This window comes from Crocodylus siamensis, chromosome 15 (genome assembly GCF_052110815.1).
Source record: "Crocodylus siamensis isolate JL-2025a chromosome 15, ASM5211081v1, whole genome shotgun sequence".
Classification (NCBI taxonomy): Eukaryota; Metazoa; Chordata; order Crocodylia; family Crocodylidae; genus Crocodylus; species Crocodylus siamensis.
In genome coordinates this window covers 8,505,152-8,532,966 of record NC_143409.1, presented here as the reverse complement: position 1 = coordinate 8,532,966, position 27,815 = coordinate 8,505,152, and the positions used below count along the sequence as shown (strand labels likewise).

Sequence of the window (27,815 nt, the reverse complement as noted above, 5' to 3'; positions counted from 1 at the left end):
TTTTTAAGTTTTAACGTTACACACGCCAAGCCAAAATAGCCGAAACAAATGCCAAGTCCGTGGGTCAGTCCAGACGCCGACCGCCCTCTGGGCCTTCAGAGGTTTCCAAACCCTTTGGCGGGCACCCTACGTGCAGGCCCAACCCGGAGGCCCCCGCCCAGAGCATGGGCCGCCCCGGGGGCAGGTGGGAAGCGTGCTTCAGCAGGCACGGCCTTTCCCTGGCCAGGTGAGCACAGGCCTCTGCTTGACCTAAGCCAAAGAGCGACTTCTGTTTTGTACGATTTATCTCCTTTTCCTTCCTTCGCTCACTCGTGTCTGCGCCAAGGGCAAGACGCCACCCCGCAAAGCAAGCTGAGGTCACAGCACCGTTGGACTAGGCTGATATAATCCAATGTTTCTTTAGTCCCGTCATCACGCTGTGTAAATGAACCTCGCTTTCCAATGCCTAAAAGAAAATCTAGCCGTCTTGAGTTGCGCTGGAAGTTATTTTCGCACACGAGTTCACGTTTCTGCACCTGAGTTCAAGTTTTATCGCTCAAATTAAAAACACGCTTCAGGTTTGTGAAACAGGAGCTACATGACTAGACTCAGCTAAGGGACAGCAGAATTGCAGAAAGAAGAGCTTCATTTAAAAAAAAAAAAAAAGGAGAGAGGGTCATTAAATACCTGTGGGGTGAAGAGAGCAATCAGGTAAATTATAATGAGCCAGGTCAAATGACTCCCTTACTGCTGCCTGAAGAAAATGCTGCTGCCACTGCCAGGCGGTTGGTGTTAAGCTTGGGGTGGACTAAGATTTCAAAGGGGATGCGCAACTATACCCCTATCCCCACCTTGCATCTGTGTCCCCTCTCACACAGCCAGTGGGCATGAAATCCTCCAGTAGATTCAAACTTGGAAACTAGCCAGAGAAACCCTCCTTCCCATCATCAGGTGCTAGGAGGGGTGAGAGCCCTACTTTTGGGGCTTTGCTGAGGCTGCAGCAAACAGCCCACCAGGACCTGGAGGAGTTAGAGAAATAAATGGGTTTCTTCCTTGCTCAGGTGGTTTCTGGAGATGGGATGGGTGGTGGGGTAGGAATGGCTTGAGAAATGCCTGGAAAAGTTTTGTGGTTGGCCAGGCAGTCTGCTTGGCAATCGATCTGATTAGGCTATTATAAAGTCAATGTTTTAACAAAGCTTTACCCAAAATAAAGTAGAGAAGGAATGCTTTTTAAGCATTGGAAGAAAAAGAGGTTGTGGGAAGGTTGCGAGGGATCAGGACATTGCAGAAATTGGTTGCGACATCCTTAAAGCTGTACAAAAGACGTGGCTGGATTTCCGAAGCTCTGAGCACCTCAGAGGTCACTGATTCAGACACCTAAATGCGGATGGAGGAGCTTAACTGAAGGCTTACAGGATATTGGCAGATGTTGAAAGTTTGACTTTGCAGCACTCAGTAAACGTCATGGGAAGCTAAGACGTTTTTGCCTTGGTTTTCCATTTGTCTTCTGAAAGGAATAAAATTCAGCGCTGGTGAAAAATGCCAGGCTGACAGTCCTAGCCCCAGTGCAGGTTAATGCAAGTTTTTCTCTTATAGCCCTACAGTTGAATGTTACATTTTTACTTGCCATTGTGGAAGCAATTTATGAGGGGAAAATAATTAAGACTTGACACTACCATGGCATTTTTCATGCAGAGATCTTTAAAAACATTAACTCAGCTTTGCAACACCCTTGTGCGAGTAGTAGAATAGCGCTTTACAGAGGGTCAAATGAAGGCTCGCGGACTGAATGGCAAGCATGCAAGATCGTAACATTAATTTTAGTAAGTAGGGAACAAAAAAAAGCCATGTACTCTTATTCTCAGTGGCCTACTCTTCTCCACTTGACTAACTATGCACACAGCTCTACGAACATCCTACGACATCAATATCAAGAGAGCGGAAACTCTGGGGTGCTGAATGAGCCAGGGGTTCATTGCTACAGAAGCAATTCTGCCTCTATGCACCGGCAAAGTAAGTAGACTGGAGGCAACATTTTAAAGAGCTTCACAATCCGTTTTGCGTATATTGTTCTAAACTGTGCTCACAGCTCAGAAAAAAGGCGAGAGAAAACTCTATACAGTTGCTCTTCAGGGATGTTGCACTTCAGAAATACTATAGATGTGTTCAGCTGAATCGGTATCTATTCTGCATGACAAAGTGCTCTTGGCACATGCTGTGCTCTCTCTCTGCCTCACAAAGCAAGTGGGTAGCACATAACCATCCTTTAAAGCACAGGAGTTGCTTTCAGTAACTTACTTGCATTTGCTTGGAGCCATGCACCTGTCCCTCCCACTCCCAGGAGTCCCTTCTGCTGCATCGCATATTCCACTGTTGTGCCTGAGCATGATATGATTTAATTTGAAGACATAATTCAAACTACAAATCCCAACTATGCAGAGCAGCTCCAACAGTGAAAGCACTTAGTGACCACCTGCAGGTAAATGAGGACAGCCAATTAGCAAATTTTCAACATGCAGAATTTTGGGGTGTTTTTGCTCCTCTTGGTATCAAGTTGTGGTACTGCTAAATATACAGAAAACACAGGCAACCCTTAAGCATTGCATATTACAAATCAAATCTGCTCTGAGCAGAGTTAGACACCCTGGTTTGTAGGAGACAGACATGGTACCTAGAAAGCTTTCTACATAAGGGTTCCCTACTGGCATGGTAGCGCTAGTCTATGCAAAGATTACGGAACAAGTTAGGGTGTGAACTGACGTCGCACTCACTATTCTAGTGCTTAATACACACTAGGAGTTGCTGCTTCATACTTAACATGTTCTAAAGGTGGCCAAATAGGATGTTAGTTCACTCTAAATTCATTTCCAATCATACCATGTATTAACTTGTCTTTGTAGACAACCATCTAGTGTAAGGAGCTGGCCAAAGAGGAAGGAAAAAGAAGCTTTAGCCAACAATTGTGTCCATCTTTAATCCAAATCCGTCTCTTTGGAAAATGATGCAGAATGTCAGATTTTAAGATCTTGATTTGATGCCTCATAACAGGACTAATAAAAAGCTTATCCTCACGTTAAAATTTAACGTGAGGTTCTTAACCTGGGGTCCATGGACCCCCAAGGGGTCTGTGAACTTGGATGGGAAAAAAATTACATCTTTATTTTCACTAACCTCTAACTGAAATTTAGCATTTCCTTCAATTATGAATGTAGGCAACAAACCACAGTAGTATTAGCAGTACCTATGACTTTGTCACCAATAGAAATCATAGATATTTTCATATCACATTACAGTTGTTGCAGATATCTCAAAATATCGTTTACGCTCATTACTACTTCGAAATTACGATAGTTATTAGACCCGCCGCTAGATCGCACGTGATCGCAGTCTTCCTCTCTACAGACACTCATAATTCTGAGAAGGGGTCCATAGGCTTCACCAGACTGCCAAAGGGGTCCATGACACAAAAAAGGTTAAGAACCCCTGCGTTAAATAGTGGACAAGTGGACATTCTGGATTGGAATGTGTTAAATATTCCCATGTAACAAGTTGTACAAGTTGAACAGCATCTGCCAACCATGAGAGAAAAGTACAAGATGCAAGAGAGCAACAAAAATTGAACATTTCCTTAGGAAAAGCTCTACTCACTTCCTCTTATTTTCCACAGCAGAAAGCAGTAGTCCTTATAATGTCTGCTATCTAGGTAGGATGCTGTTGTACAGAATATGCTCTCTTTTTACCCAGAAGTTCAAATTTTCTTCTTTATGCATCAGACAACTGCATAGCAAACATTGGTGGCAGTAAATAGCTAAAGCTTTTATAGCTGAGTTCGTTTCGATTCATCTTTCTTCAAGTAGAACATTATGTCAGTAGTACCGTATTTTCTCACATACAGCCCACACCTTTTCCCAAAACTGGCTGGCGGATATTGGAGCGTACATTATATCTGAGAAATCCAAATCCAGAAAGTTGGCAGTGCCACTGCTCCCCTGCTGACAAGTTTCTGGACCTGTGGGAAGCCCCTCTGTCAGATAACATGGCCCTATGTGCTAGATTTGGCTGGTGCACAGGATGAATCTGGGTATGGAGTCAGATCTAGTGTGCGGGATTGGTCTGCGAGCCCCATCCGGCATGCAGGGCTGGAAGCAGTCTTGACTCCCTACCTGCTCCTACTCAGCGGGTGAATCTACACATGTGCTTTTACTGTGGAGTTGACTACTTAGCTCCACAGCAAAGCATAGTCTTAGATCCCAAGACACACAGAACCAGAGTCACTCCTCCCTTGGAACTGAGCAACAGGTACGCACCTCTCACACCACCAGGAGACATATCAGCAGAAGGAGGGGAGGCAGCTAGCTGCCACCCCTAAGAACAGATGCATGGGGGTCATGGTGACCGACTCCCTCCTGATCCTCTGGCCCATGAGGTCTGCTGCCTCCCAGGGGCCCATATCTGGATCATGGCAGAGAAGGTTCCTAAACTTGTCCAGCCCTCCAACCACTACCCCATGATTCTCATCCACACAGGCACAAATGACACAGCTCGGAGCAATCCTGGCCGGGTCATGAGTGACTACAGCAGTCTGGGGGTTGGAGTTGAGGGTCACAGGTAGTTTTCTCCTCCATCTTCCCAGGTGCAGGCTGTAGGCCTAGGAGAGGCAGATGTATCAAAGAGGTGAACCAAAGGCTCCAGTGATGGTGCTACTGAGAAGGTTTTGACTTCTTTGACCACAGCATGAGCTTCAGAGAGAGGTCTTCTGGGAAAAGACAATATCCACCTCATGCCAAAGGGGAGGGTGCTTTTCTCAGCCAGGATGGAAGACCTCCTTGGCAGGGCTTTAAACTGAGACGACCTGGGGACGGAGTGGACAAGGAGTGGAGCAAGCCCAGGGGCTAACAACCAACCATTACAACAGAATGACAGGAAGGATGCTACAGCATGACCTGAGGGAATGGAGCTCTCTCAACGTGACAGGAAACCAACGGACATGGGCGACTAGTGCTTCCCAAGTCTTGTGGGGCACCAGATCGCTAGTGGGGAGGGGAGAATCCCCCAGCAGCCGATCACTGAATGAGCAGCAAAACCAGAAGTGCACTTCCAGTTTCAGGGCGCTTCCATGGGGTGCACGGCTGATCTCAGTGGGTGCACGTGCACCCCCTACGCGTCACCAATAACCAAGGACCTCCAACAGAGGGTTCAAATGCCTGTACACAAATGCCAGCAGTATGGGGAACAAACAGGAGGAACTGGCCAACGGACTATGTTATCCCTATGATATCAGAGACCTGATGGGACTGTACGTATGCTTGGACCGTAGCTATAAAAGGCTACACCCTGCATAGGAGGGATTGCATAGGGAAAAAGGGTGGAGATGTAGCTCTTTATGTAAAAGAGCAGTACACCACCTTGTAAACTGAAATTGGTACTAAGGAAGGGAGAGACTTGAGACCCTCCGAGTCCAATATGGGGGTGATGAGGTGAAAGGGACCCAACTGTAGAAATATATTACAGACCTCTGAATCAAGATGAGGAGCTAGATCTTCAATCCCCCAGAGAGCTGGAAGAGGCTGTGAGAGCACAGGATATGGTCATCATGGGCAACCAAGTACCCAGACATCTCCTGGGAAGAACACTCTGCCAGATCTGAACAGTTGCATAGATTCCTGATCTGTACCAACGAACTCTACCTGTCTTGGGAGGTATACAGGCCGCCCAGAAGAAATGCCCTCCCAGATTTAGTTTTAGCCAAAGGGGATGACCTGATAAGCGATCTGAAGATAGAGGGTAACCTAGGCAACAGTGACCATGACACTATCACTTTTACTGTCCATCATAGGTCTGGGAAATCTGTCAGTAAGGTACAACTTTTTTACTTTAAAAAAGCTGACTTTGATAAGCTAAGGGCGTTAGTGAGTAATTCCCTGCAGCCCATGATCCTGTAGGGCAAGCGTGTGCATGAAGAGTGGCTGTTCCTCAAGGATACAATCCTCGGTGCACAGAAGTTGTCCATACCTGTATGAAAAAAGGTGGCACAAGGGCCAGGAGGCCATCTTTGCTCAATTGGGAAGTTACAGATCTTCTGAAAAAGAAATAGGAGGCTTACCAATGATGGAGGCTAGGAATAGGTCCTAAGGAGAGCTACATAAGATTGGCCCGCATCTGTAGGAAGCAGATTAGAAAATCAAAAGCGGTGACCAAATTCAGGTTAGCAACCAAAATCAAAGACAATAAGAAGTCCTTCTATAGGTACATAGGTAACAGGAGGAAAACTAGTGAAAGTGTGGGACCACTGCTCAATGCACCTGGACATCTGATCACCAACACCAAGGAGAAAACTTAACTCCTGAATGAGTACTTTGCACCTGTATTCCCCCAGTAGAAGAGTGATAGCCTGCTGAATGCAAATATGACTCAGAATAGTCACAGTAGGGATGATCACCTTCCAACAATCATTGTAGAGCTGGTGAAAGAACAGCAAGAGAGGCTGGATATGTCAGCAGGACCAGATGAACTCCATCCGAGAGTGCTGAATGAACTAGCCAGAGTCATCGCAGGACCACTGGAAAATCTCTTTAAGAATTTGTGGCACTCAGCAGAGGTCCTAGAAGACTGGCAGTTGTGCCTGTCTTGAAGAAGCAGAAGAGAAAAGACACAGGGAATTGAAGAAGCAGAAGAGAAAAGACACAGGGAATTACAGGCCAATCAACCTGACCTCAATCCCAGGAAAAACCCTCGAAAAAATTCTTAGGGAGTCCATATGCGATAAAGCTAGTAGAAGGCAAATTCTCAATGACAACCAGCATGGTGTTGTCACAGGTAGATCATGCCCGACTAATCTCATCTCCTCGTACGACCAGGTCACTCACCACCTGAATAAGGGAGATGAGGTCGATGTTATTTACTTGGACTTTAGGAAGGCCTTTGACCTGGTGTGTCCCATGATGCTCTCAAGGTAAAACTAAAGGACTATGGGCTCAGCAATTCCATGGTCAGATGGGTGGGAAACTGACTGCAGGATCAGACCCAGAGAGTACTAAAAGACGGACCTGTGTCAACCTGGCAGAAGATAGCCAGTGGGGTCCCCCAAGGTTCAGTACTTGGACTAGTGCTTTTCAACATCCACATCAATGATCTGTGTGTGGGGGTGAAAAGCACGATGGTGAAAAGTTCCCCGGTGACACTAAGCTCTGGGGAAGTGTGACCATGCATCAGAGTAGGCTGACATTCCAGGCGAATGTAGACAGATTAGTTAAATGGGAGGACCAGAACCAGATGATGTTCAACACCGAGAAGTGTCAAGTGCTCCATCTGGGGAGGAAAAAGCCACAAGAGACTTAAAGGCTTAGTGGTGCTATGCTAGCTAGCACCATATCCAAAATGGACCTGGGGGTCATAATTGACCACAAAATGAATATAGGCCACTGGTGTGATGCTACAGTTAGCAGAGCAAATGATGTGCTGGCATGCATCAACTGATGCATTTAAAGCAAAAATAAGGAAGTTATTCGCCCGCTGTACTCCGCATTGGTGAGGCTGCAGCTGGAGTACTGCATCTAGTTCTGGGCACCGCACTTCAAGAAGGATGTGGAGAAGTTTGAGAGAAGAGCCACTTGTATGATTTAGAGGCCTGAAGAGCAAGGCATACGAACAAAGGCTGACAGATATGGGATTGTTCAGCCTAGAAAAGAGAAGACTCCAAGGATAATTTGGTGACATAAGGGGCAAGTATCAGGAGCTAGGCAAACAACTATTCACCAAAACGCCGCAGGGAAAAACCAGGAGCAATAGTCATAAATTCCTAGAAGAAGGTTTCAGACTGGATATAAGGAAAGACTTCGCAGTTCATGTGACCAGACTCTGGAATTGACTCCCAGCAGGGGTGGTGCAGGCACCTACCCCAGAGATCTTCAAAAGGAGACTGGACGCACATCTTGCTGGGGTTATTTGACCCCTGCAGTTTTTCCTGGCCAGAGCGGGGGGGGGGGGGGCGGTGTCAGACCTGTTGTTCTCACGAGGTCCCTTCCAGCCCTAAATGTCTGTGAATCTGTGACCGTCTACATGTGCAGCATGGTAAGGCCACAGTTAATTAACACCACTGTAGGATAATACTGCCAGGCACAAGTACTGTCCTACAACAGAGTTTTTTAGTGTGCCATAATACATGTGTAGACAGTGACGGGCTGGCTGGGACATGAAGGTGCCCCCTGCGTGAGGGCCCCCTGCGCTGCCCCAGCTCAACATGCTGTGGTCCTGGGCGCACAACTAAGCACCGTACTTGGGAACAATAAACTCCAGCGCATCAGAGTTTATTCAGGAGCACTAAGTTCACATGTAGCTGCAAGCAGTTACTACAAGGAAAATATTTCTTCTTCATGCTCCCTTTCAAACACAAGGTCTTTATTATACAGAGGACATGCCATATGTGAGAAAATATGGTGTATGTGAGGAGAAAGTCAGTGAAAGCCAAGTCAGCTACACTTGTGATTGGTTTTCAAATGTCCTATGTGTGGTTAATTCTGCAATATAAGCTGAATTTCCATTGACATCCTGTATCGCATGGCCTGGGTATGTATTGTTGCATATATGCCACTGTTTTTGTTAAGACTACAGTGATACTTGCATGAAACCTTATGAAGTGTCCTCAAATTTCAGCTGAAGAACCACAGAAGAAAATGTTCCCACTGCAAAAAAAAGAAAAAAATTATCTGCCAAAAAAAGCCTAAATGGAAAATGCTTTCCTGCTCATTTATGAAATCACAAAATCCTCTGTTTATTGTCTGCTACGATATCTAAGTACATTTACTAATACAATACATTCAGTTCTCATAGAAACTTACATAATTGCACATAATGCTAAATGAAATGAACAGACTGGAATCTGTAAAAGTGCATTTCAATAAACTATTATAGGACTATCAGTTTATTGAAGCAATTCACTTTTTTGCAGACATAAATATGCAAAATAACTGTCTATTTATTCATTTACAAACCAACAGTCTCTAATCATATTCAGGAGAAGACACGACTGCTACTTCAACTGGCAAAGAGAGTTCTGAGCTTAGGAATCACTGTGTTTATAGCTAATGTCCATGAATCATTTCAGGAAAGATTGCTGACTTGTGAAAATACATATAGAGAGCCCCTCTCTCCTATGCGTATTGCGAAGTTCCATTACCAATAATGTGAAAGCTATGAAAAATAGCATGTATAGCATGAGAATATCAGAGAGAGGTAGCTTAGCTGTTAGTCTGAGGTCAGGCAGAAGGCAAGATATACTATGCTCTCTCAAAAGGTTATGCATCTCTGATTCAATTAGTCTATAAGGTTCATATCTACACTGCTTTCTGCATGAGAATATCAGGTCTGTTTCATTTGGCCCTATGCAAATGTGATGCTATTTGCAGTTTCATTACACTAAAACTTCTAACATGAAGCATTTCACAGCTTCAGAGCACTTTAAAAATATTAATTAATTTTAACATCTACACCTAACAAAGTACATTATCCCGAATACTGAGCAGTTATGTGATTTAGTATAGAATAAATCAAAACAGCCAGAATTGCACCTCATCTCTTCCTGCTTGCCAGTACTTATGCTTTGCTTCTTAGATTATGCCACACTGTAGAGAGGTTTCATTGATGAGTTTTTATCAAATTTAGATAACAAATTAAACACAAAAAAATTATAAACATTATACTGACACAGCTGATTGGTAGAAGTCTTTTGTACACCTTGCTTTTAACCAGGGTTTTACAGGGAAAAGTTTTTCAAACTGGTTACATGTATAAATTGATTAGCAAAACTTCAATAAACCATAGAGATAGCTGAAAGATGGTGGAGCTAGGTATCCAAGATGCAATCCTGTTTATTTACTTTAAAAATATACACGTTCCATTTTTCTGAACACAGGATTCAAACTGATAAGAGATGGCATCATTGCTTACTGTTGCAGGCCTTTTTCAACCTAGCATTCATAGCAACATACATTTCTCTAGGATTTTGCTTAGGGTCAGCTACCAGTTCTCCTAAGGTTGTAAGTGTACATAATTGCACGCTCTCACGCACACAAACCTGAAACAAGACCCAACAAGGGTCTTCTGCTCACATTGTTCTAATTCCTGAGGGGATTTGCATCTGCTTTTGTTTTGGTTGGCAAGATAGGCCTGTGTTTTACTTTGTTTCTTATACTTAACTTGAATGAAGGGAGGCTGTTAAACTCAACCAGTCTTCATGAGATTTAACCCAACCCGTGGCATTCTTCTGACCCTGTCATAGTTTCTAGATCACCTTGTAGAATATGCTACATAGGAGACTAACCCTAAGTGACTGTTTTGCTTTAGCACATATATAATACTTGTTACCTTGTGTTTAATTTAAGCTGTACAAGGTAATCCGACACAATGGGGATGAACATCTTATAAAACCCAATATTCTAACACCAGCATTACTTTTTGGATACCGTGATCAATATTCAAAATGATAAAATACAAACCACCATATACAAGAAACCCATGGACCAACATACTGCACAGAACCAGCAATCCCCCCTAAACACCCCAAGACAGCTGTAATATACAACCAAGCCCTCCGATACCACCGAATTTGCACTGAGGAGAACACCCTGGATCACCACCTCACAAGTATCAAAAGGGCCTTCACCCAACAAGGACACTCCTCTGGAGAGATAGACCACGGTTTTGAAAGAGCCACCCGGATACCACATGATTTGCTGTGGTACAAAAAGAAAATCCCCACAAATCACACACCATTAGTTACGACAGATCATCCTTCCATGGACCCTATACAGAAAATCCTCAAACTATTGAAATCCATACTATACGATGGCTCTGTTCTTAAAGACATCTTCCCAGAACCACCTATCCTAGCCTTTAAACAAGCACCAAACCTCACTTACCTTATCACTAGAAGCAAACTCCCTATGACCCAAACCACACCCAATGGATCCAGACCATGCCAGGACAAGAAATGTAAAATCTGCCAACACATCTCCACCGCCCCTACAGTAGCTACACCCCACAACAGAACCATCACCATTCCTGGATCTTACAGCTGCATCTCCAGAAATGTTATATAAATATCTTATCCAGTGTACCAAATGCCCTGATGGAAAATATGTTGGAGAAGCCAAACAACAACTGTGCACCAGAATGAATGCAGACTGAAAAATCTAGGCAAGACAAGAATACCCAATTACCCGTGGGGGGCACATTTCTTACAAGAAAACCTCTCTCTCTCCAATCTCTTAGTTCTGTTCCTCAAAGGGAACTTACAAAACACCTTTCACAGACAAACCTACGCACTTCACTTCATCAATCTACTGAATACAAAAAAACATGGATTCAATATAGACATTGGATTTATGACACATTACAACCTGCCTGACATCTGATTCATCAGATACCTGCCAGACCTGACCTTTTACACTTTTGTTCCCCCCTCCCCAGCCCTCACTCCCCCCATCCTCCCCTCCTTTTGCCTTTCTAATCTCCAACTATTTACTTTTTCACAGACAGCCTCTTTTCTGCCTTGAAAATCTACTATTGTAGAGTCTCCCTTACTCACCTTTGGTTCTTTTTTCCCCCTCATTTTTCCCGTCCCTTCCCTGCTTTACCTTTTGTTTTCCACATTTCCACCTGTTCACAGTCTCACTGACATCCTGTCGCACTTTTAGCTTCTTTCATTCCTTGGAGTCTCAGAACAGCAGAAACTCTCAATGCCTGAAGAAGGGTCATTGCGCCTGAAAGCTTGCTCAGAACTTTTTTCCAACTGCCCAGTTGGTCTAATAAAAGACATCACATCTACCCAAAGAACTTTGCCTGCCTTATAGAACCCAAGGTAGATTAGATAGACAGATTATTGCTTTGATGCTGTGTTGAGGCGTATCTGACATCTATAACTGCACAAACATTTTTACAATGAAAGTACAGCAGTGAGAAAAAAAGAAAGCAAGTGTGGTAGAAATAGAGGGATATGTACTTGTAGTTAGTTTGCTTAATTAAGCGGAGAAATACCTAATGGATTACAACTGTGCTATAAATAGCTTGAAACAACTATACAGACACAAGTTAGGCCAATTAGTTTTATATTCACTTTGTACATAAATATTTTTCTGATCCCAAACATTGACACACATTTTTGTAAAATGTCTCTTTCAACCTCTCCTGTGTTTTCTAATCACTAAATATTATTGTGCATCTTGTAAAAGAAAAAAAAGAAAAAGGAAACCAGAAACTTCAGGCAGTACTGATCACACTTCTCTCTTTACACTTGGAAAGTATTACATGAACCCCAAGTCATCTCTGTCATGTGAATCCACACTTGTTTCTATCTGGTGAAGTCTTTTTTCACTGTCCAATAGAAACCTGGATTTTTCAGAAGAGACCGGAGGGAGGGGGGGAGGGGGGGAAGCGTCCCAAATGAAGCAGATTACCACAGATGTGTGAATTATGATACTGTTGTTTGGAACTCAAAGACGACCAGATTTCACATTCTGGAGCTAAGTTTCATGGATTCAAATTCCAACACTGTGGTTGTGACTGGTAAGATTTTTTTTTTCTAAATTCGCTTCCTCTTTTAGCCAGACGTGGAATGCACACATGCCTGATCTTTGTCATAAACAGTTCCCTGGAGGGAAAAAAGTAGCAACTGGTCATACTAACAATTCCAAATGGAAAATAACTTGCTGTTGTGCCTTCCTAAGAAAATCATATGTATGTCAGAGAAAACAAACTATCTTGCTCCCTTTACAGCCATTCAGTTTGGTCTATTGTTTTCTTATTCTCTTTTTAATCTTGCTTGATGTGCCACCCCCCCCCCGCAATCCAATCGTTGTTGCTTTAGGCAGTGCCAAGGAGTGTCGGATAAAGCTTACCCAAAAGGAGCAGTTCTAAAGCATGAAATCCAGGTTGCATCAGGACGTCACGTAGGAGTCCAGAATTAGAGCAATACATGGCAAATTTCAGGGTCTCTGTTTCATGGCAAAGTAAGGGGAAAATCATAGAGGTGGCTGTACCTCTACAGACTCATTAAAATTAAATATGCCAAGGAAGCATGCCCAAACATGTAGGCCAGGGAACTAAATTCAAAGATCCTATCATTGGATATAGGTAATGCTGAATCACAAGCGCAAGCCCACCAGCTAGAAGACTTCCTGAGCTTTAAAAGGTTACAACTCTTAAGGAATGCCACTACTCATTACTCTTGTTGCCACTGGCTCATCTAAAAGGCAATCATTAGATATATCTTGACATGCGAGTTGCTGGATAATTTTCCACTGCAGGTCACCCAAGGACGTAAGGATGAGGTTGAAGCTATATCAAAGAGATCTGTTATGTTGCTGTTTTCAATTCAGTACAACTTAAATTTGTTTTAAAAGGAGCTCCAAAATGTGCCAGGCTGCTTTAGCTTTCTCCAGACCTCACTGCAATTGGAGCGAATAGGAAAGTAAGAGAAGCTTCTTACCTTCAGAAAAAAAACTGTCCATCTGTTTCTTTCTTTGATGGGTACTTTCTGTGCTCACTCATGATGGGAACAACTCCTTATATCTCATTAGCTGTCCCCTAGACATCCCCTTGTTCAAACAGGTGCAGAACAACGTGTCTATTAGATACACAGGTGTACCTTCAAGGCACTGCAAAGAATAAGCCTAGCATGCCTGAGTAACACTCACCTGCTCAGAATGTAAACACACTGGTATTGCTCCCACCTGTATTTTAAAGTACCTAATAACATTCAGCCAATTTGGCCTCCAGGTTGGCTTATATATTTCAATCCAGTGAGGCCATCTTAAAGTGAATTAATTTCTTTTCATAGAACAATTTTGTCCTAGGCAGTGGTTCCTTATGACCATGTCTGTAGTTAACATGTTGCATTACGAGTTAATTCAGAACTTTCATTTTCCTATAAATACTTTCACTCTCTCTGACTTGTAGTAGGTTGGGTATCACCATATTTCTTCCATGTAAATGGAGTGGAACAAGCATGGAAGGTGCTATATTGTCTGTGTGGAGCAGAAGGATGCTTTATTGTGCCCCCCCCCACCCCTGCACATTAGGTAAGCTGCTAAACTCTTGCGGTAAATTATTATTGGAATGCAATGCTTTGCATGGTTTAAAAGAAAAATGAATATTTACAGAAAAATCTATTGCTAAATTAATTAATATAGTCATAATCACAGGCATGGGTGATAGTTTTCCATGGTTCCCTTATCTATGGGCCCAAAGATGGCTGACAAGGCCACTCTGGGATCAACAGCTTCTATTGCAACTCGAGCACGTTTCCATGCAGGGTGGGTGGGTCTAGATCCTTTGCTCCCTCGGTGACATGCTGCCTCTGCCACTCCCGCCTTTTTATGTCCTGTTGTCATTGTGAAGTTTCAAAGTACTGAAATCCTTGCAGCAGGCTCTTCTTCCATTTAGGGAGGTCTTGGGTGACAGTCACCCACAAGTTGATGTCCATGTTGCATTTTTTTCAAGTTGGTCTTGTGGACATCTTTGAAGCATTTTCTCTGTCCTCCTTTTGATTGTGTTCCTTGACTAAGAGCATCTGTCTTCCCAATGAATATGAAGGATCTTTTACAGACTGCATTGATGGTAGTTCCCCAGCACCTTGAGGTGTATGTTTGTCCATGTCTCAGCTCTGTACAATAAGGTAGGGATGACAACTGCTTGATAAACCATGTGCTTGGTTTCAAAACTGATATCATCTTCAAACACCCATTTCCTTAGGTGTCCAAAGGCAGTACTTGTACATTTGAGGTGATGTTGGATTTCTTCATCTATTTCAGCCTTCTGTGAGAGATGGCTTCTGTGGGACAGGAAGTACTCAACCTTCTCCAGTGTCTCTCTGTGAATCTGAATTGCCAGACCTGGAGGCTCCTCCTTGTTAGAGGAGGACCTTAGTCTTCTGAACGTTAAGCCTCAGTCCCATTTTCTTGTATGCCTCAGTAAAGATGTTGATGATTGTCTGCAGATCTGCTTCCAAGAGAGCAGATCGTGCATCATGGGAATGACCTAGCATAAATTATTTCACAGTATCCTGTCAGCCTTTATACTGGAGCTTGCACTTCATTTTTTCCCATACCTGTATTCATGGAGCAAAAAGGCAAAATTCGTTAAGCCTCAACATCTCTTAAATTATACTCATGGGACACCTTTTGTTCCCAGGGGTTATTTCTTTAAAGATGGACACTGGGAAAAAAAAAATTGGACTTAAAGTAGCTTGACAAGACCCATTTGCTTTACTTGTTCCATTGATTAGAATCAAAGATCTTGTCAATCAATCCACAAGCACATTACCTAATGTGGTTTGGGATGAGGATACAGTGAATGTGATGAATAAAGAAGTGGGAAATTTTCCACCAGCACCACCCCCACCACATACACACACACTTAATACCTTTAAATTATATTGAAAGTCATATTTTTTTACTTTTTCCATTAAAACAAAATTTGTGCAAATTTTTTTTTTTTAAAGCACATTATTTCCATAGGGCAAAAATACAAAAAACCCAAGACCCTCCCAACTTTTCCCATGCCTGTTTCAAATGGAAAAGGAAGTAAAGAGAAGGCATACGTGTTAGGAGGCAGGGGGAAGTCACCCTCATCACCAAACCATATTTAAAAATCGTTTTAAAAGTTTGCAAACATCATGGAAATTTTCAGGTAAAACAAAACCTGCTTCTTTCTTTTAATGTCCCTTAAATAGACTTATTTTCCCAGTGAGCTCTTTAACAAGGATTCTGTAGCCCTAGACCACGGAGTCAGATTATCATCTCAATCCCTTTTCTTAGGCAAACAATTCCAAATCACTTGACACCAGTTCACTAGGTAGTGGCAAAGTAGTGGCTTAAACTTTAGTGGCAAAGTAGTAGCAAAGTAGTGGCACAAACTCTATTCACACAAGAACCATGCTTGCTTTTACTCATGCACTGACTTTAATTAAACAAACCACATAACAAAGAACTGTTCATGTGAGTAAACTTTGCAGAATCAGGTCCCAAGTGGGCACAGGTTGTACCTATAGAAGAGGAGAGAACAAAATTCTCATCCAGTTGACTCACATCCACAACTATGATGATCCAGGTTGAAGAGAACAAGTGCATGAGTTCACCTAGGTCATGTATACAATCCAATCTATATCAATGGAATTACAAGAAGAATTTAGCAGCATTTTTCTTTGGTTTCAGGTTTTGGTCCCTTTCGACAATACCTTGTTAACTCTAGCTGGGAAGCAGTGAAGGTAAGAACTGATATGGTTTTTCTTGGACATCCAAATACAGAAAACTCATTGCTGTGCATAGTTTTCAAGAAAGAAAGGGTCTCATTCATTTGCTAGCACAAAAATGGTTCCTTTTTTAATATAGTTGACAAACAAAGTGGGGTGGGGAGAAGAGAAGAAAAGAAAAATCAGGACATGTTGAAAGAGCAAAGAATGGAAATGCATGAAATATTTGTAAGGGTGAATTTTGCTCTAGGATTTTGAAGTTATTTTTCAAAGCAGGGACCTTACTCTGAAAAAGAAAGTGGACATGCTTTTGACAAGGTGCCAGCAGACCACCCTTTCTGTGTAAAAGAAAAGTACACAAAAAGTAGATTATTTCTGGGGACATCTGCTAAATGAGGTGAACTGAAAAAGGATCATCATGCAGAAAAGGATCCTCATTACAGAAACCAGAAATGTCTTTACTGCAACAACTTGCTAGTAGCCTGCAGAAGTTGGTCATTCCTACTCTTGTTAGATAGTAACAGGCAAAAAAGCACTAGCAGTTCTAAATACACATTTGTATCTGAACTTTGTTGTTCCACTTTTAACGTAGGTGCTGTCCCCTACCTTGGAGGTCTTTAAGAGGAGACTAGACAAAGCACCTGGCTGGGGTCAATGGACCACACAGTGCTCTTTCCTGCCCAGGGCAGGGGGGCGGGGCTTCTGAGGTCCCTTCTGACCGTAAAAATCTATTAAATTTATTTGAACCTTTTTAGAAATATATGCATGCACTTTGTATGGTTGGGGGTGGGGGTGGGGTGTATATGAGGGAGTTTGTGAAAGAGTGGGTAAGTGTGGGGTTTGTGGAGGGAGTTGTGAAGGTGTGTAGGGGGGTGGGATTGGGGGGGTGAGTATAGGAGTATCTGGGGGGTTGTGGCTGGGGGGGGGGTTGTGGTACATGGCAGGAGGCCCTCGGGGCTGCAGCAGACAGAGCCCCCAGCAGCATGTGCTCCAAGTCTCAGGGATTACACATGCTGGCATGGAGCTGGCCTGGCCTATTGGTGCGCATCTTTGGACTAGACCTAGCTGGCTCCAGGCCAGCACACGGGGTTTGCAGCACTGCAGGCAAGAGCCACTTGCCGTTGGGTGAGGTGGGCTGCTGCATGCCTCCATGGGTGGCTTCCCCACTGGAGTGCTGGAAGTCCCACATGGAGGAATGGACCCAGCCCAATGGTGCATGGACTGGGAGCTGCATGCCATCGGGCTGGGAGGGCTCTGTGCCTCCATGAGGGGCTTCTAGCCCTCCTGTGGGAAGCCACACATGGAGGCAAGCAGGAGCCCTCACAGCCCAACGGTGCATAACTCCACACCTTCATGTTCAGCTTCCTGCCTGGCCCAATGGCGCACAGCTCCTGGTCCATGTGCCACTGGGTGGGGCAGGCCCTCCAGCAGACACCTCCCCACGCCCTCAGCCCCCACCCACACCCCTCCCCATCCTGCTAGCTGTCTCCACAGCTTGAACCCCCCCCCCCCCAAAGTCCTGGCAGTCACTCGTACCCATTCTACAGGGCCCCCCGCCCCAAGCCCTGACCCACAGCCCACCCAGGCCCACCAGACGGGGCCCCCAGCAAGCCCCACTTTACCTCAAAGTACCACATTAAATATTGTTACATTTAATTTGTAAAAAAAGTAACTTATGGTACATCATTTTGAACTTTTGTGCACATAATTTCCCAGGGTGTACAGACTGGTCTCAGCAGGAGCTCTGATTTTCCATGATGAAAAGCCCAAGAATCAAATACCAAAACATATTATAGGTATTTAGAATTTATTTTATTATAGTGATTGAGGCACTGGTAGGCTTACAAATTGCTTTTAAACTATAAATAGATCAATAAAACATTGTGTTCAACTGATACCTCTCTCTCATTTTAATAATGGATTTGGGGTTTTTAAATCAGACAATTTGCAAGGGGAGGGGGGGGATAGTTAAATCAGAGAAAACCAGGATCCTTGGTGATGTTAAACCAGGGAAACCCCAGTAGGGCCTTACCTAATTTTTTTTTTTTTCTGGTCAGATATTACTAGACAGAAAAAAAGAGATAGTCTATCTTAAATTTTAGTACTTACGGGGCCTGTGGTTGGTTTTTTTTTCTATTCTAAATCATAAAGATTAGTCTGCTATTATATTGGAAAACTTCACTCTTTGCAACAGAAGAAGGTTGCTATTTTAAATTCCCTCTCTCCAGCTGATCTAAGGCTACAACATGTACTTTTGAAGAGCCAGAGTAGCTACAGAATTGTGTTAAGACTATGCGCTGTTCCAGCAATTTCCAGCACAGAAAATGTCTGCCACTTAATTTTTCTCCTGTATAAAGAAAGAGCAGCTTCCAAATGGGCTGTATTAATATCCTTTGATGGGTTGCATGGACAGGCAAGATTGTAAAATAGGAAGGGGATTACCAAGAAGAGATCTGAAGCAAGATGGAGGTGGAGGGACCAACTTGGATGCTCCAGAAGACAGAACCTGTAGAGAAGACAGAGATGCAGATTACACAAACCAAGAGGAGTCCAGGTCATGAGAACAGAGGTAGGTGGAGGGAGGTTGGCAGGTCCACCTGGAACTCAGAACAGACAAGAAGCCAGCGGGGTAAAAGTAGGCAGCACAGTATTTGGCAGGGATACAGGACCACTGCTCCAAGATTATAGCCTTAATAGGGGAGGTAATAGCAGCTATTGAAGATCTCACTCAACATCAAGTGCAACAAAGCCAAGATTACCGAAACCGTCAGGGTTGGCCAAACCTGGCTAAGAACAAACCTGATAACATCCCCTCCAGAAACACAATTTTGTCTTAACAAGTTTGCAGAAGGAAAGGGTAACTCAATGTTTGGAAGGAGTCCATTAGACGCGCAGTGAAGTCATGAAGGAGGTAACGTAATCCCCGTCAGCTACTCAGAAACAGAACAACACTTCTACTGTACCTTTCCATTCTCCAGGCATCCCTGGAAGCCAGTAAAGGATCCCACCCCTCAACATGACATGTGCCCCAAACCACAAATATTTGTCAGTTGACAATGCTCTTGCTCGTTATCTCCCAATTTCCATTGGTCCTAATTTTAGATGCAGTATCATCTTACCCAGCTCAAAAAGAAAATGTGTTCTTTATCTGTAAGCACAACTGCCCAAGGCCAGAACACACTGATGAAATGAGGTTTTTGTAGTATTGTGTCATGTGCCTGCTGTGCCAGGACATTATAGAACGGGTTAGCTATTGTTAAGTGATTGAGCGTATGCAAGTCCTGGTCTAGAGTGGAGATCAAATCCTCTTCTTTCCACTCCAGCACCCTGTGTGGAGGATCCATTTATGCTTGTACTGAAGATGCTGCCTGGGTTTTGATTTCACAGTAAAGTAGCAAAATCCAGAAAAGTGTGAGAAATATTCCATACATTAGGAAGTCCCAGGAACTTGGATAGGCCAGTGGGTTGTTCCAACTGGCTTACATTTATATATACATTAACAGCTTAGGTGTCTTGTTTTAGCTAGTTGACCTATAGTCTTCAGGAAGCCTACCCATGTAAGCTAAAAAGAGCAGTATGGTTAGCAACGATCCCGAGTTGGCTGGGTTTTCTTTCAGGGATCACCAAGTGCTCTGAAGCATTCCTCCCATGCCTAATTTCTGAGAACCAAGCACTGATGCCCCAAAGCTTTATTCACCACATCTGTTCAGGCTAAGAGTCTTTCCAGAATGAGCTGGGACTTGTCACTACTGCTTTCGAGTCATCTGGACCTTGTGCAAAAGCTCAGGACAGTGCACCAGCCCCTGTGGGGTTCAGGCAGTGCCACCTGCCCTGCAAGTCTTGAGTTTTAGTTCGATCCTTTCACTGCAAAATGCCCCAGTTCTTACAGAAGCACCACAGCCCACTATGCGCTCCTCGCTCTGCTCATCCGTTAGTACTCTCTTCCTTCCCATTGGCGATACCCTGTAGGACCTGCTTTCTTAAGGAGGCCTAAGGTGCCAGCTGCCCCTTCCTTCCCCTCTTCTCAACAATCTCTCTTCATTGGCAACTCCTCTTTTTTTTTTTTTTTTGTCTCCCAAACAAGTGCCTTGGTGAGGGCCTGAAGTTCAGAGCCCATCAAGGATGGATTAATTGACAACAGTTTTTGCTTGCATTGCTTTGAAGCATCAGGTGCACGTGAAGTTGTGAGCAAGTTATTGCCAAAACTGCAGGGCTTTTTCCATTCAGGGCAACTAAGCTAAACTCCTATTTCCTGCCCTCCTGAGAAGGCAGATCACACAAGGAAATAAGGCACTTTAAATCTCCAACTGCTACCAGTCTCTACCCATATCGACACACATCTTAGGATTTTGCTTTCCCCACTGGCAACTCGTGCTTTTTGTTATTACCTATTTTGTAGCATAAGAATAAAAACAGCCCAAAGAAACTGCTGCCATATTTGCAGTAGTACAAGTTCTCATCTCAGTGCAGGCAGATGCCAACAGAAAGCACCCATCAGCAGCACATCCAGAGAGTCCTCATCATTAGAAAATGTACCACTTTTGTGCTTAAGGAAAAAGATCAATCAGGGGTGGAAGACACAGATGATCCTGTCAATTCAGGGTCATCAAGAAAAGCTTCAGAGATTTTTCTGGACTCAGTTCTAAGCCCTAATATGGCTGCATAGTGCTGGAAAGACTGCTTCTTTTTCAGAAACCCATCTTTCTAAGTTCCTTTAGGACTATTAAACGTCAGGTCACCTGAAGTACCCTCTTAAAATATGCATGAAAGTGCCTTGCCAAGAGCATCTTTTAACCCTTAAAATGCAGAGCAGAAAGCTTCCTATGGAAAGGCAAACTGGTACGTTTACCCCGGATCTCTTGGGGCATTATATTCAGTGCCAGTGACATGCTGTCTGTTCAGCAGTGCTTGGTGTCCTCAGAATCGTAAATCAGGCAAACGATTTACTTCATATTATAAACTCACGGCCCTACTTTACCTCTGGAACCTGATCCTGCCCCTCCTTCAAACAGCACAGCAAAATACCACACCAGAACAAACCTACATAGACAACATACTCCAAAGATTGGTGCCTCAGCTAGATAATAAGGCGCAACACTCATCATAATGATGCTAGGTTGACTGTATTAAAAGGCACACTCAACTATATGTAACAGCTGGTTTTCCTACTTGGGCTAGAAACCAGGAGTTTAGTTTTGCTCTTCACCACTTACCATGCAAATTGTCATATAACCTCTCTGCCTCAACTTAGTCATCTATCAAATGAAGAAAAAACAATTTATCTACTTCTCGAGTGTTGTGGAGCTTAAATAATGCTTGCAAAATGCTTAAGACGCTTAGGTAAAAGGCTACCAAACAATGCAAGCTAATAATTTTATAAGTGATATTAATGTCATCTTTTTAAAGCTTTCTGTATCACTTACCAGTAAAGCTGTGAGGAGTTTGAAAATATATCTGCAAATTAAAAAAAAAAAAAAATCAATTTTCCACACCTTTATTTTATGTAGTTATTGGATTTATGGAGCATCTTTTTGGTACATAGACACTTCTATATTTCCTCCTTCTTATCCCAGTACAATGCTCTTTGAATCAGATTTACAAAACAGCGTATGAAAAGTGTGCGCTTGTCTGTGCATCTAGTCAGCAGATACAGATTGTTTAAGTTCCTGTGAAATGATGGTGACCTTAGGCAGTAATATCCAGCTGTATGTGAGCACGCCTGAATGCTGTTGCTCATTTGGCCTGCACAGTGTTTCAGTATGTGGGAACCTGCAAACTTGATTGATAGAAGGGGAAATGTATGAAGGAGTCAAGTCTCTCTTTGATGCAATGCTGTCTATTTGCTAAGTGTGTACACAACATCCTGTTTCCCTGAACACTGTAGGAATCAAGCAGGAGGTTATTTTTTTCGCTCAAAAATTTGAAGTTCTTCCTAGCCAGCACTCTGCCCAAAAACTCCCTTCTCCTCCATTTCTCTTAGGGTGATGGTTTCCAGCCTCTTCTCTTTTTGTCTAGCTCGATTGTCTTTCAGCCTGGTGCCTGGCCTTCTATCAATCGATACCCACCAAAAACCTCTTTTCTCCCACAACTTAATTTCTAACCAGCCACACATGGGACCTGTGGCAACATAATGTCATGGAATACTTGGAGAAATCTGGGAAATGTGTTGGTTGGTTATTGCTACAGAAAGCACACAAATGATACCGCTTAAAGCCTCACTCACACAAACTCACACCCTGTTAATTAAACCACTTTAATTGTACAGGTGCAAATCTTTGTGTAGACATGTAGACTACGCCTGTTCCTATCAATTTAGACGCATCTGAAACATGCACAGTTTAAGACAAAATAAGTTTCTACACAACCCTCTGCATCAGTTTAAATTAAATGCCTACTATTTCCCCTGAGTGCAGGCAAGTCCTTATGAAAGCAGGGTTGACAAACTGACCCATTCTCTGGTCATTGACTATTGCCCTCTTAAAGACTTGCAAGTTACTGGGCGCCTAACCCCTCAGCAGGTCATTTCTGTTTAAAGGCAGAATACATGCAAAGCACAAACTGCTAGAAATATAGGAATAGAAGAAGTCCCTCATCTCCAAAACATGGAGTTCTCTAGCGCTGCAGACACTTTGTAGTACCAAAGTGGACACGTTTTAGGATTACTGCATTTAAGTGCACAAATTCTTCCTAGATGAGTATGGTCACCACCGTCATAGACTAGGTCATTACACAGAGCTGTAGCCTAGGATTGTGGCAAATTTAGACTGTGATCACAACTCATAAACAAGGCAACATCCTACCTAACACTGCTGCGTTCTTTGGCCAAGGATGCCACTTGTTACATTTTCAAACCAGCATGTTTGCACCAGGCTTCAAGCTGCCTCTGAGACTTGGGAGTGGCCATCTCTCAATTCTCCTTTAATACCTCCTCAAAACTCTCTTTTGGGATGACAACCAGAGATGACATAGTGGGGATCACTGAAACATGGTGGGACTCAATGCATGACTGGTCAGTGAATGTCAAGGGCTATAGGCTGTACAGGAGGGACAGGATAGGAAGGAAAGGTGGGGACGTGGCACTCTACATTAAGGAGGAATACCCATCCTCATCAATTAACAAAGAATCAGAAGAGGGGCACTCTGAAGTGCTTTGGGTTAGAATACAAGGCAGTTGAGGGGAAAGAGACTTAACGGTGGGGGTCTACTACAGACCTCCCAACCAAGGGGAAGAGCTCGACCAGGAATTCTTAGGTCAGCTCACGGAGGTAGTGAAGTCAAAGGATGTGGTAGCCATGGGGGACCTGAACTTCCCAGACATCTGCTGGGAAGAGCAGTCAGCCAGGTCTGGCTGCTCACGTAGGCTCTTAGCCAGAATGCAGGACCTCCATCTAACCCAGGAGGTGCACAGCCCCACCAGGAGAGATGCCTTGTTGGACCTGGTGCTGGCCACGGGAGACAACCTGGTGCGGGGGCTGCGGGTGCTCGACCACCTGGGCGACAGCAATCATCGCCTGCTGGAATTCACCATCCAGCGCAAGGCAGCAAAGGCCGGCAGCAAGGCAGCAGCCCTAGATTTCAGGAGGGCGGACTTCAATGAGCTAAGGAAGATAGTCGGGGAAGCACTGAGGTCCCAGAGGGGATGGGAGCCAGGTGTCCAAGGAGAGTGGTCACTCCTTAAGGAGACGATCCTTCAAGCCCAAAGGGAGGTAATCCCAACACAGATCAAAGGGAGCAGGAGGGCACACAAGCCCCCATGGCTCACCAAAAGCATCCGGGAATGTCTCCTAGCAAAAAGGGAGGCATACACCCAATGGAACGGAGGGGCCATCACCAGGGATGACTATACTGCAGTTGCTCAGGGATGTAGGGGGGCGGTCAGGAAGGCCAAGGCAGAGATGGAACTGGGACTAGCTTCCCGGATTAAGAACAACAAGAAGTCCTTTTTTAAATACATAGGGGGTAAAAAGAAGGTTCCGGGTAACATGGGGCCCCTGCAGGACACATTAAAAAATGTGGTCATCACACCAGACGGCAAAGCCGACATATTTAACGATTTCTTTGCCTCCATTTTCCTAAGCAGGGACCGGAACAGTCACCCCCTGCTGAACCCCTCTCAGGCCTCAGGGGAGGCACACCTAGGCCAAGGGTTAGTGAGGAACTAGTTAGGGAACTTCTGGAGGGACTGGATGTATTCAAGTCAGCTGGTCCTGAAGACCTCTGCCCTAGAGTACTAAGGGAATTGGCTGAGGTCATTGCGGGACCCCTGGCATGGCTTTACGAGCAGTCGTGGTGCTCTGGTGTGGTGCCCTGGTGTGGTGCCAGAGGACTGGAAGAGGGCCAGCGTGGCTTCCATCTTCAAAAAGGGGAAGAAGGAGGACCCGGGAAGCTATAGGCCAGTTAGTCTTACCTCGATCCTGGGCAAGCTTTTTGAGAAAATTATTCTGGCGCATATCCACAAGGGGCCAGCAGGGGAGATGATGCTTAGGGGCAACCAACACAGGTTCATTAGTGGCAGGTCCTGTCAGACCAACCTGGTGGCCTTCTATGATCAGATCACCAAATCATTAGATGCAGGGGTAGCAGTGGACATAGTCTTCCTGGACTTTTGGAAGGCCTTCGACACTGTCTCTCACCTTGTTCTCATTAAGAAACTGGGGGACTGTGGTGTCAACACCCACACAGTCAATTGGGTCGCCAACTGGCTGGAGGGCCGCACCCAGAGAGTGGTGGTAGACAGGTCATTTTTGACCTGGAGGGATGTGGGCAGTGGGGTCCCCCAGGGCACAGTCCTCAGGCCTGCACTGTTCAACATCTTCATCAGTGACTTGGACGAGGGGGTAAAAAGCACCCTGTTCAAATTTGCTGATGACACTAAGATGTGGGGGGATGTGGGCACGCTAGAAGGAAGAAATAGGCTACAGTCAGACCTAGACAGGTTACAAGGGTGGGCAGATGAGAATAGGATGGGATTCAACACTGACAAGTGCAAAGTGATGCACCTGGGGAAGAACAACCGGCACCATACCTACAGGTGGGGGAACTCCATTCTCATCAGTACAGAGGCGGAAAAGGATCTTGGAGTCATTGTTGACTCCAAGATGAACATGGGCCGGCAGTGTGGGGACGCAGTCAGGAAGGCCAACTGTACCTTGTCATGCATCCACAGATGCATCTCAAGCAGATCCAGGGAGGTGATCCTCCTCCTCCCCTATGAGGCACTGGTCAGGCCGCAGCTGGAGTACTGCGTCCAGTTCTGGGCGCCGCACTTCAAGAGGGATGTGGACAACATGGAGACGATCCAGAGGAGGCCACTCGCATGATCAGGGGGCAGCAGGGAAGGCCTTATGAGGAGAGGCTACAGGACCTGAACCTATTCAGCCTCCACAAGAGAAGGCTGAGGGGGGGGATCTTGTGGCCTGTTACAAACTAGTCAGGGGGGACCAGCAGGCATTGGGGGAGTCCCTGTTCCCCCAAGCACTACCAGGAGTGACCAGGAATAACTGTCACAAGTGGGTAGAGGGTAGATTCAGGCTGGATATCAGGAGGTTCTACTTCATGGTCAGGGTGGCTAGGATCTAGAACCAACTTCCAAGCAAAGTGCTGCTGGCTCCTACCCTGGAGGTCTTTAAGAAGAGGCTAGATGCACACCTTGCTGGGGTCATTTCACCCCAGTACTCTTTCCTGCCACGGCAGGGGGTCAGACTAGATGATCTACTTGGGTCCCTTCCAACCCTAGAAACTATGAAACTATGCGACAGAGGTTAGCTCAGAAATGTGCTGAAGCCCATCCTACTGTCTGGTACAGTGTCATTGCTTCCTTGCTCATGGCCTTCTCGTTCTCGCTATCCATTGCCTCTAGTTTTCAGTTTAGGATACAAGATCCTTGGCAGAGGGACCATCTTGTTGTTTTGTGCATAGTGGGATACCAGCCCATTATAAAAGCACCTGGACATTATATTGAACACACACTAAATAAGGCATGGCTGGGATCTAGCAAGCTGCCTCTTCTTTTCTGTCTCTGATGCAATCTTCGGTCTTTTTGCTTTTGCCAGGGTTCCTCTACCCTGCACAGGCAATGGGTCAAAACCATTTCTCAGGGCTTCTCCACAGAGAGCAATATTACAGATGAATTTGGCCTTAAGTGTTCAACTAACAGCAGCAGTATTAACAGTCTGTATTTTGGGTCCCCGTGTTTTGCAAGAATGTGGCTACCAGTCATATATGCAAAGCCATGCAGTTCAAAGAGGAAGAGTTGCATTAAACGTTAAAATTGAAGATGTGTCAGAAAATAAAATGCTAATTGTGGACTGGCTCGGGTTTTATTATTTTGGAAGCAGAGACACAGCACTGCATTCTTTAGCAAGATGATGCAATGGCCCCTCAAAGACCGTCAGTGCCCGGAGGAAAGAAGGCTGGCAGTGTTCTCCAAATGTGTTTACTTCCCTGCAGGCATTGTTTCCTTGCTCGTGTCAGATAGTTTATTGAGCACAGCTAATCAATGTTTCCGCCGACAAGGAAATTGGAACAGTTTATTTAGAAAGCCAGTGTTCAAGGGCAAATTTCCCAGTTAACATGGTTTACAACTAGGCCCCATCCACACAAGCTCTCTTCCTGAGAAACAGGAAGGGTTTGTTAGGGTGGTAATGTTTTAGAATAAAGAGTACCCTAACTTTTTTTCCTGATCTAATATAACCCCTATGCTGGTGACCTCCTGCCTTCCCTCCCTTACACCACTGCGGGGACAATGGGCCTCTGTCAGTGACACAAACATGATCTCACATGACAAGACCCAGTGTCATCCCACCAGATTTCTCTCCCTTCTCGACACAAAGCACACTCCACTTGTGACATTCCAGCGCAGAGGCCTAGGTTCCCACTCGGCTTCACAGCTGACTACTCATTCCCCTGCTTCCCTGGCCCTTAAATCCTACTCTCCTGACCAGGGTTCCTGAAGAATCATCCTCAAGACCCGCCCTTTACACCCCCCTTCAAGCCCACTCCCAAGTTACCTCTTTCAAGGGTGGCGGGCAGACCTCCCCATCAATTGTTTCTTTAGGGCAGTGCCATTACTCCCTTTCACCCCAACATCAGGGGTGGAAACCAAAGTTTTCAGAGAAAGGTCTACTGATGGGGCTTGGGTCTTTAATAGATAAGGCATGGGGAAACTCTATCCTATCCTGACTACATGGAGTTTTCTAGAGTTAGAAAATCATACCAGCAACCAGGGAGGTATTTCATTGCACCAGGAAAATTTGCCCATTGTAGGCAGGATTTTTCTGTGCTGCTGAGGTCACCACCAAACCAGGAATAAGCCAAACCACAGATTCAAAATGCAACCACATTTATTTGATTAGTACTCTGATGCAAGGAAAATCAAGATGGAGACAGAGAAAGGATCCTACCTACTGTCATCCCCTCCTCAGGGAAGGCAGCACTAGAAAACTACAAGGGACAGTGCTGCTTTGGGAGGCGATGGACTAGATCAGTGGCTCACAGTTTTTTGTACCAGGAGCTGCTTGTAAACTTCGATGGTCAGTTCTGGCCCTCACTCCCAAGCTGTAGCCCCACAGCGTGTGGGGCAGGGGGTTGG

General features: G+C 44.7%; 1 protein-coding gene across 3 annotated transcripts in view; it reads left to right on the top strand.

Moving 5' to 3' along the window:
- PGPEP1L (pyroglutamyl-peptidase I like) overlaps positions 1–27,815 on the top strand; it is a 53,874-nt gene that overhangs the window by 16,057 nt on the left and 10,002 nt on the right. The window contains exons 1-2 of one of the 3 annotated variants that reach the window (XM_090029486.1): positions 12,419–12,540; positions 16,188–16,240. The exons of 1 other annotated variant lie outside the window; for it this stretch is intronic. In XM_090029486.1, coding sequence (XP_089885612.1) covers positions 12,507–12,540; positions 16,188–16,240 — 87 coding nt within the window. In that variant the 5' untranslated portion in view covers positions 12,419–12,506. Of the gene's footprint in view, positions 1–12,418; positions 12,541–16,187; positions 16,241–27,815 lie in introns of those variants that run through there. One more of the 3 variants, XM_090029488.1, reaches the window with a different exon arrangement.